The following is a 10,268-nucleotide window of genomic DNA, read 5'->3' on the forward strand; positions in this document are numbered from 1 at the left end:
AAAGAAAGAGGAAGGTCATTTTGGCTTTAGTCCTTTGTCAGATTTATGCTCCACCTGAAACATTAACTTGACTCTTTAAGATTAAGATAAAACAAATTTCAGGCATTTTATATTAAAAGTATTTCCAACATTCAACATTTTGCTTTCCGGTTCCACCAGAATACAGACATAATCCTTGAGACAGAGTTACTCACTGGCGTATGCAGCGATATAGTGCATCCCTGCTCTCCAAAATACAATGTGGTTGTGCTGCCTCGACACCCTGCTTTTTCAGGTAATTTTGATCAATTAACTCAAAGTCATGCAGAGTCCATGGGGGAGACAGTCCATCTCCATAGATTGTTACCTGTTAAGCCAATCACATTGAAGAGAGTTCTAACTTAGGTTTACATTTTGCTGACATTCAAATTAAGAATGGCCCATTTTAATGGGATGAAAAATTCATTGACTATATTAAGCCAAGGCTGAGATGCTTATTGGTGAATCAAAAACCATTGGAACCTTTCAAATAAGAATTCTGTACCTAAATCCAATACTAATGCTAAAAAACAATGATTTGGAGATGCCGATGTTGGACTGGGGTGTACAAAGTTAAAATCACAACATCAGTTTATAGTCCAACAGGTTTAATTGGAAGCACACTAGCTTTCGAAGCGTCGCTCCTTCATCAGGTGATAGTCAACTACCACCTTAAGAAAGCTAGTGTGCTTCCAATTAAACCTGTTGGACTATAAACTGGTGTTGTGTGATTTTTAACTAAAAAAACGATGGTCTGGAAATCTGATCTAACCCCTTTATCATAATGGTTATGCCTTATGTGCTCCCAATATTAGTTCTTAGCTCACATTAAAATTAAGCTGGCAGCAACCCTGCAGACAGTTAATTAGGGAAGGCACTCAGCTCAGAATCCAGAATCAGCTATTAAAAAAACCTGCAAGATCGTTCGCTATTCTCTTCCACCAGTTGCCTCCAACCAGTGATAGCGAAAGACAGGATGATGGGAGGGCCAACTGCCTGTATCTTCCGCAAAGAACTGAAAGAATCGGGAAATAAGGAGATTGGTGAACAGGAGATCTTGGAAGAAGCAAAAGGAACATCCCCTCATTGAATCCTGTGGATTTAGTGTTATTGAACAGTGTTTCCCTTTCATCCACAATATGTATGCTGATTTTTGCCTAGGTCTGTGTATGTGTGTGCGCTAAGAAATGGGTTAGGGTTTCAGTTAATACAATGGTGTTGATAATCTATAGCTTTGTTTGCCTGGGGGTAAAACTGATTTCTTTCCAATTAACAGTAATTAATACAGAAACCTAGTCACAGTTCCTGTTAGCCCAAATTCATCAGGCAGGAAAATTAGGGACTGTGTGTAATTTGATTAAATCTTTAATTTTTGTGATGACCCTGGGAGGAGTGGGGCTTGAGTCTCAGCAACATATTCTCAATCGAGTCATGACAATGATGAATGGTTAATATTTGGAATGTACTGCCTAAGGTGGTGGTAAAAACACATTTCTTCATCATTTTCAGAAGGGAACTGGATTCATGTTTGAGAGTAGAAATTGTAGAGATGTAGACAAAGAGCATGAAAGTGGAAATAACTGGATTTTTCTGAAGTAACTGCACAAACTCAAGAAAAATGTTCTCCTTTTGTACTGTGCAATAATCTTATGTCAATAAATCCAATAAATAAATATTTTTATACAGAGTAATGGCAACGTGGTATTTGATATCACAAGGAACAGTTGAGATGAATAATAGACTAAGGAGAAAGCGAGGACTGCAGGTGCTCGAGATCAGAGTCGAGAGTGTGGTGCTGGAAAAGCACAGCAGGTCAGGCAGCATTCGAAAAGCAGGAAAATCAATGTTTCGGGCATTAGCCCTTCATCAGGGATTCCTGATGAAGGGCTTACGCCCGAAATGTCGAATCTCTTACTCCTCGGATACGGATTGACCTGCTGTGCTTTTCCAGCACCACATCCTTAAGGGGAAACGAGATAAATATAAACATGTCAGAAAGGAATAGAAGGACATTCTCACAGAGATATTTTACAGCTGTAGCTAGACCCTCTTATTTTTCTACATCATCCTGCCTTGCAATAAAAAAAAACACTCATTTGTCTTCTCAATTTCTTCCTGTACCAGTGTTAAAGTTTTGTACTTCCTGTATGAGGATACCCAGATGCAGCAATACTGCACAATTCTGAGCTTTGTATTTAAGTAACATTCTGCTTTCTATTTTTACTTACCAGCTAGATAACCTTACAATTTTCCATATTATCATCTATCTGCCAAATGTTAGCCCAAAACCTTGTATATGACAAAGCAAGGTTTAACAGATTACTCTCAGGAAGTTATCAAATGTTATCCAAAAAAGGCAGATAAATGCAGTTGAAGTATGATCAGCGTAATCAAATCTCACCCTAAACCTATGCCATCTAATTCTGGACTCCCCCACCCCAGGGAAAAGACTTTGTCTATTTATCCTATTTATGCCCCTCATGATTTTATAAACTTCTATAAGATCGCCCCTCAGCCTCTGACGCTCCAGGAAAAAGTCCCAGCCTATTCAACCTCTCCCTATAGCTCAAATCCTCTAAACCTGGCAACATCCTTGTAAATCCTTTCTGAACACTTTCAAGTTTCACAACATCTTCCAAACTAACAGTGAAGAGTATTCAGTTTCTGCTCATCTACCTCATTGTTGAAGGTAACCAAAGCGACTCTTGTCCGAGGTGATGTTTCAAAAAGATAATCGAGCGACTGAATTATAGCCTCTTGTACAGCCTGTAAGACAGCATCACAAATGAACAATTTGAAGTGAGTGCTTCATGCCAGAATTATGGTGCTTAGGCACTTCCTTTCTGTTCTGCAATTTGAAGGTAAAGTTTCACAACATGTTTTGCTTTCAAAGAATCTCACAATCACAAGTAGAAAAGAGGCTCTTTGTCTCAACAAATCTGCACCAACAAAAAATAACCCAAATCCATACTAGGACCATTTATCAGCATTTGGTCCATATGTTATGACACTTCAAGTGCTCATCTGAGTACTTTTTTTTAAAAAAGGTTGGGAGGTTTCTGGCCTCAACTACCCTCCCAGGCAGTGCATTCCAGAACCCCACCATTCTCTGGATTAAAAAAAAAGCTTTCTGCCTCAAATACCCTTTAACCTTCCTACCTTTCACTTTAAATTTATGCTCCTTTATTGTTCACCCTTCGCCTAAGGAGAACAGGTGCTGTCCATGCCTCTGGAGCTCAGCTTACTCTGCTCTAAAGAAAACAACCCAAATCTATCCAGCCTCTCTTCATCACTGAAATGCTCCATCCCAGGCAACTTCCTGATGAATCTCCCTTGCGCCCCCTCCAAGACAATCATATCCTTCTTGTGGAGTGGCAACAAGAACTGTACATATTACAGGTAGTTCTTCTCCCACGTGATGGTTGCATTCTTGTGCAACTCCGTATTATAGACAAATTGCACTCTAGAAACAGCACTTAAAGTGTTAGTGATGTAATCATGTCACAGCCAACACACATTTTAAAAGTCTGCACTTTAGAAACAGTGTCCTGGACTCATCAATTGCATTACAGCTAATTTGTGTTAATGAACCATGCATTGTAGCAGAACAGCCTGTTTACCAGATGCAGCCTAAGCAAAGTCCTGTTCAGCTCCAACATAATCTCCCTGCTCTTATAATCTTTGCCATGACTGATAAAGGCAAGTGTCCCATATGTGTTTTTAATTAGGGGAGAAAGTGAGGTCTGCAGATGCTGGAGATCAGAGCTGGTGCCCGAAATGTCGATTCTCCTGTTCCCTGGATGCTGCCTGACCTGCTGCGCTTTTCCAGCAACACATTTCCAGCTGTGTTTTTAATTACCCTATTAATCTGTTCTGCCACCCTCAGGGATCTGTGGACACGCATCTTAAGACCTCCTCTGTTCCTCTGAGCTTCCTTGCATCCTGCCATTTATTGAGTACTTCCTTAAGTACTTATGTCTTCCAAAGTGCATCACCTCACAATGCTCAGGACTAAATTCCATCTGGTACTGATCTGCCCACCTTATCAATCCATCGGGCATCACTGATTGGGCCAATATTTATTACGCTGAAGGTGGTGATGGCGATCTACCTTGGGACATTGAACCACTGCAGTCCTCAGGCTGCCTTAGTTCCGAGGCAATTTTTAATATAAGGTTGCCATAGTTGTGGGTATGTTCACTGAGCTGGCAAGTTGATTTGTAGATGTTTCGTCCCCTGTCTAAGTGACATTTTCAGCACTTTGGAGCCTCCTGTAATGCGCTGCTGTACTGTGTCTTCTACTGTTGTTCATTGTAGTGGCCGGTATATTGGGTCGAGGTCTATGTGCTTGATGATGGAACCAGTGGATGAGTGCCATACTTCTAGGCATTCTCTGGCTCTCTTAAAGGTACAGTACAACTTTCAACTTCATAACAGGGGCATTGGGAATAAATTTACATTTTAGAAAAGCCATCAGTCCACCTGAGGCAGAAAGATATGTGCACCACGGGAAGCACAACTACACTCACCATGAATTGGGTTAACACAGAGACAATTAACTAAATTTTCCTAAACAGCATTAAAGTCACGCAACTCTATCCCCTGAAGAGAGAGAGAAACCACAATCTCATGCTATCTCAGGAAGCACCATTTCCAGCAACACACAGGCCTCATTAGTTGGGCCCATGTATAACTTTCCTGAATGTACCTATCATTCTACCTTCATGCTTCTACAACTTGTTCAATCTTCCTTGCCACACTCTCACCAAAGCTTTTCCAGGTGTTTAATATGGTTTTTTTCAATTAATGTGATTTTTTTCTTTGCTATACAGTCCCTTTTATTCTCTACATTCCTTCAGATTTCCCAGCACCAAGCTTTTTCGCTGTGGATTAACTGCAAATCTGGCAATCAAACACCATTTGAACTTAAAGAGCAGAATATCAATGGTCTTTCAGACACGGTCTCAATACTGTGATGAGAATGGCAGTATTCAGCACATAGGTCTGCATATTTTCTGGTTTCAAAATTTGAATGTTTCTTACCTGCAAGCGGGTCATATAGAGCGATTTGCTGCTTCTATTCATCTGTAATTGAACCAATGCTAATAATTAAAACATACAACATAGAAACAAGAACCACTGTCAATCAAAGCCTTCAGAAACTGAATACGTCAGCATTTTGACACGTGAACAATGGTGCAGAGTCTCAGCACCCTGGGGGAATAGTGTAATATCATCTTGGGTCAAAGGGGGCACAAATCATTTTAGAAACAGTTGAACACATACTCCAGGATGGGGAACCCAGAAATTAAAAGCTGGCATGTGAACCCCCAAATGATGACAGTTCTTGAGCCACAATGGGCTGAAAGAGTTCCTGTTTTGTACATTCCTCAGATTATGCAATTTTAAGATGCAAAGTGAAAGACAGACAGGGAAGTATTTGATAGGGTAAGTCTGGAAATAATGGTTTGGATGAAAGTTCCAGCAGTAGAGGATCTGCAGTAAACCCAGAATTAGTTAACAATTTGAGGTGGAAATAAGTGATGTTGGTGATGAGCAGCAAATTGCATCAGAAACACATCACAGGACCAAGTAGAACACCTAAATACAAACAGCCCAAGTCTGGCTCAAGATTGGGAAAGGGATTAAGGATGGATTGAGTAGGTGAGCAAAAAAACCTTGGTGGATGTAATATAATAAAGGAAAGTATGCGGTCATGCACTGTTGTAGTAAGAATTAAAAAGGTAGATATTTATTTAAATGGAGAGTAAATCCAAAAAGCTGCAGCACAGAAAGATCTGCACGTTCTTGTGCGTGAAACACAGAGTTTGCCTGCAAGTGCATCCAGTATATAAAGTGTAATAACCCATACAAGGCCTATGAGAATCGTTGATAAATTTCCCTGTTCTGCTTAAGTACAAGTTTCCTTGGTAACAAGCAACAGCCTGCCCAGCTGAAACTCATCACCTGAGCACTTTATGAAGCAGACCTGACCAAACCAGTTTTGGTGTGCTTATCTGCCACTGAGCAGCAGAGATCCCCACTGGAGGGCTCTCTACATATGAGTCCTCCCTTTTTCCATTGGGGACCTGGGGTGGAGGGGGTTACACACAGCAGTCTCTCACAACTGAAGATTGTGGTAGTTCATGGACTCTCAGCCCAACTGTTTATTTTGCAGTGCTTTGGAGTCCATGGACCAAGTGTATATTGATTGTGGGCATTTGCACCCGTTTTTAAATTATTTGAAAAGTCTTGTTGCGTTTTTGGTTGCACTTCAGTCCCATGCACCTAATAATTGGGCATCCAATGTGGAGGGGCACGGGCTGATTGGAGGACCTCCTCATAGGTCTCCTCCTGGGCCCAGCCAGGCTAGCTATAAACAGGCTGCAGGGGATCATCTCTGCCGACTGTCTGCCCCTCTACCGTTTGTGCCCAGGTGTCATTGGACAGGGAGCATGCATTGTCCTTCATTGCTTTTGATGCTTTCAGAGAGAGAGAGGTGTATACCGCGGGCGATACAGTAACCCCCCCCCAACTCCATTCTGATTTAGTGCCTTCCCTCTCTCCTTAATCACCCCTCTTCATGTTTGATGGCTTGCATTATCCATCATAGGTTTGGTGCAAATATTCAATTGAATACACAGGTAATATTTTACTGGTGGTGGTCACTAGCTTCTAAAAGAAAAGTAAGTGATTTTGGTATTAGGGGTGTTTGTGTGTGACAGCACATCAGGGTAGAAAGGAAACAGAATAAGAAAAACAAAAACAAACACAGGCATTCTTGTGACATGGTAGTAGTGTTCTTACCTCTGAACTGGGAGGCCCAGGTTCAAGTCTCCCTGTTCCAGACGTGTGTAATAACATCTCTGAACAGGCTGATGTCAAAAAAATGAATCAGACCCAGCATGGGGGTTTGCTGGTGGCAGTTAGTAGTTTACAAAACAAAAAGTCACTAGGATTTGGTGATGGGAGAGTTGTTCAGTTATGTGTGATGACAGTTCTAGTTAGAAAGAAGAAAAAGGATGAAGCAGTCCCAGAGTTCTTGTGATACATGGGCTGTATGCCTATCTTTGAGCCAGGAGGCCCGGGTTCAGATCCCACCTGCTCCAAAAGGTGTGTAATAGTATCTCTAGAGATACTCTAACTCAGAACCTCTGGCCATGAGTAACCACCACACGCCAACACCTCCCATGAATGTCCACCAACAACTATGTATAAACTTTAGTAAATGTCAACATGCTACATCTCCCACCAATGTTACCACAACACAGTCACAACTAACTTAATGGAGCCGTGTTCCTGAAAAATTGCAAGTATGTGTGAAACAACTTTAAGTAAAAGTTCTTTTCTATTAAAACCATGTAAAAGAGTTAGATTCTGCAGGATCAACCATAAGAGAAAAAAAATTACATTTTAAAATCCTTGGAGTTGAAATACTTTTCTCCTGTATCATTAAGTAAAATAAGCTTACAGAACATAAAACTATCTGTTTGCAGTAACTTCCCACACTCACCACACATCCTACTCATTGACCATTCTGATGCTGCAGATTTTTCTTCTCAACAGCTCGCCCAAGTTCTCAGCCTCTGTCAGTCCCTGACTCACCACTTCACCAATCCTCACATGAATAGCCTCTAACACATCCTAATCCATACTCTCATTGATTCATCCACCTGCTGAACTCCCTACTCTCCAATCACCCTGTCCTGAACAATTGCTGTGAGCCACACCTCTGGGAACGAGAGAAGAAAGATAGGTGAAATGGCTTCAAAAATCTTCCTCGACAAAACTGGCTAGCTTTAAATCACCAGAAACAGCTCTATGCCAAACTGGTGTCACCACAGCAGACAGCATTGGTGTCCAGGTCCGGTCTGATTTCCTGAATGTTCCAAATTTATTACCGTGTAACTGTCTCATTGTTGGGATCAGGAAATCCATCACCAAGAGACTTCAGATCAATAACAGGCAGCATAGATCACAAACCCACTTGAAGAGAACCAAATTCCTATCAATTGAAACTGCTCCTACTGCTGTGAATCATTTATACCCAGGACCGGTGCTCAGAGCCAGTTTTCAGGAGAGAGAAGCAGCAGGTAGGATAAGTCATGGAGTAGAAAAGAGGTCAACGAGAGCAAAGATCATCAAGATGGTGGATAAAGGAGTGGGAGACACTGAGCAGTGTGACTCCGTATCCGGGAGTGGGAGAGGTGATGAGCAATGAGGTAGGTCAGAGAAGATCAGAGATACATTTTGAGCAGGGAGAAAGTGAGGACTGCAGATGCTGGAGATCAGTGCTCAAAAATGTGTTGCTGGAAAAGCACAGCAGGTCAGGCAGCATCAAAGGAGCAGGAGAACAGACATTTCGGGCATAAGCCCTTCTTCAGGAAGCCCTTTCGGGCATAAGCCCTTCCTAAAGAAGGGCTTATGCCCGAAACGTCGATTCTCCTTCTCCTTTGATGCTGCCTGACCTGCTGCGCTTTTCCAGCAACACATTTTTGATACATTTTGAGCAGCTTGTATCAACCAGTGGGAAACAACATTAAAACAAATCTTAATACTAAGAATGCACATGCCATTAGCTGACCACTTCTAAAAGGAAAAAACATGAAACAAGGTTGCACTCAGACTCCGAGTCTAATTACCTCAAATGTTACACTCATGCTGCCAGAGATATCAACACAGAACACAACCAGGGAATCATCAATATCGTCAGAGGTTATAGGGTTAGGGATATGAACATAAGTCTGATCATCTCTGAAGCATGGTTCATTTGAGCGATAATCCTGAACATTCTGGTTGTTGCAAAACTCACACGTCCATGTCTGAAAGCAAATAAAATTGTTATTAATTTATGTTGAGGAGGTTGAGATAGCTTACATTAAAAAAAGGTGTATTTGTTTAAAAGTGGCAACATTAATTCTTAAAACCATCACATTCTTAAGTAAGGAAAAATGCCTCTGTCACATCAAAGGGTCCATAATTAATCCACTCATCTACTCAATAGTCCTGCTTCATTCTCTGCTATACAGGTATAATATTTCAAAGTGAAATAAAACTTCCTTAGCTAAAACTACATCTAAACATTCCACACTCGAAGTGACTTTGACAATGTGGACCCAGCAGCAGAAGACTCGAATCTGATGTTGGTTTTGGGTCTGGTGTCGGTGCGGGGGCTGGCAAAGGAGTAACGGCCAGTAGAGAAAGACAGCACCCAAGAATCAGTAACTTCAATGGTGTTTGAGTCCAGTGCAGACAGTGACAAGGCAGTGGAGGAGGGATGGCAGCGCAGACATCATTAATGATGAGCTGGCTGAAAACTGATTAACTTTTTTCAAGCTATATCTATTCTTCTTTATTCTTAAATCATTCAAAATGGCACCAAATTGTGACAAATGAAAGCTTTTCACTGTATTTACAGTATTCTTACTATAAAATACATGTAACAGTAAAATCATTCATTCATTGCAATAATCCACTGAAAAATAATCACTCCAAACGAACACAGTGTATGCAGGGGTAATTTAATAAATATGTTGAAAATACTGTAAAGAGGATTTAATAAGGAGGAAAACAATTCTCCTGCAATAATCATCAACATAAACTTAATGATGCTAAATTACAGAGAATCTATTCAGGAGTGAAAACAGGGAGGATTTTTACAATAAAGTGGAATGGAATTCTGTCTTTTAAAAGCTTGGGTAAACTGAAGGTCAGATGAAAACTTAAGGCTGAGACTCCTGCTCAGTAAGAACAATAGAAAACATGGAACAGATGCGGATAAATTGATCCCAATTCCACATCAGCCTTGAACCCCTCATCATTGATCATCGTTTTAGTCAGGATATTCTTTTCTCTTCACACCAATCAAAATTATTCATAATTTTAAAAACTTTCATGAAGTGTCCTCAATATTTTTCTGCGCGAAGTGTGATGCATCTATATTTTGATGTCATTTATGGTGGAGCTTGGATTTTAAAATTAGATTAGATTTCCTACACTATGGAAACAGGTTCTTTGGCCCAACAAGTCCACACTGACCCTCCAAAGAGTAACCCACCCAGACCCATTCCCCAATCCTCTAATACACCTAACGCTATTCTGGATTAGTGGTGCTGGAAAAGCACAGCAGTTCAGGCAGCATCCAAGGAGCTTTGAAATCGACGTTTCGGGCAAAAGCCCTTCATCAGGAATAAAGGCAGTGAGCCTGAGGAGTGGAGAGATAAGCTAGAGGAGGGTGGGGGTGGGGAGAA

The 10,268-nt window shown here is 41.1% G+C and overlaps 1 protein-coding gene across 2 annotated transcripts in view; it reads right to left on the reverse strand.

Annotated features, from left to right (window-relative positions):
• Window positions 1–10,268, reverse strand: part of LOC122542640 (circularly permutated Ras protein 1-like) — a 112,579-nt gene that overhangs the window by 87,153 nt on the left and 15,158 nt on the right. For both annotated transcript variants that reach the window (XM_043680635.1, XM_043680633.1), the window contains exons 7-10: window positions 8,661–8,840; window positions 5,062–5,103; window positions 2,695–2,784; window positions 195–346 (exon numbers count right to left, since the gene is read on the reverse strand). In XM_043680635.1, coding sequence (XP_043536570.1) covers window positions 195–346; window positions 2,695–2,784; window positions 5,062–5,103; window positions 8,661–8,840 — 464 coding nt within the window. The remainder of the gene's footprint in view (window positions 1–194; window positions 347–2,694; window positions 2,785–5,061; window positions 5,104–8,660; window positions 8,841–10,268) is intronic.

This window comes from Chiloscyllium plagiosum, chromosome 40 (genome assembly GCF_004010195.1).
Source record: "Chiloscyllium plagiosum isolate BGI_BamShark_2017 chromosome 40, ASM401019v2, whole genome shotgun sequence".
Classification (NCBI taxonomy): Eukaryota; Metazoa; Chordata; class Chondrichthyes; order Orectolobiformes; family Hemiscylliidae; genus Chiloscyllium; species Chiloscyllium plagiosum.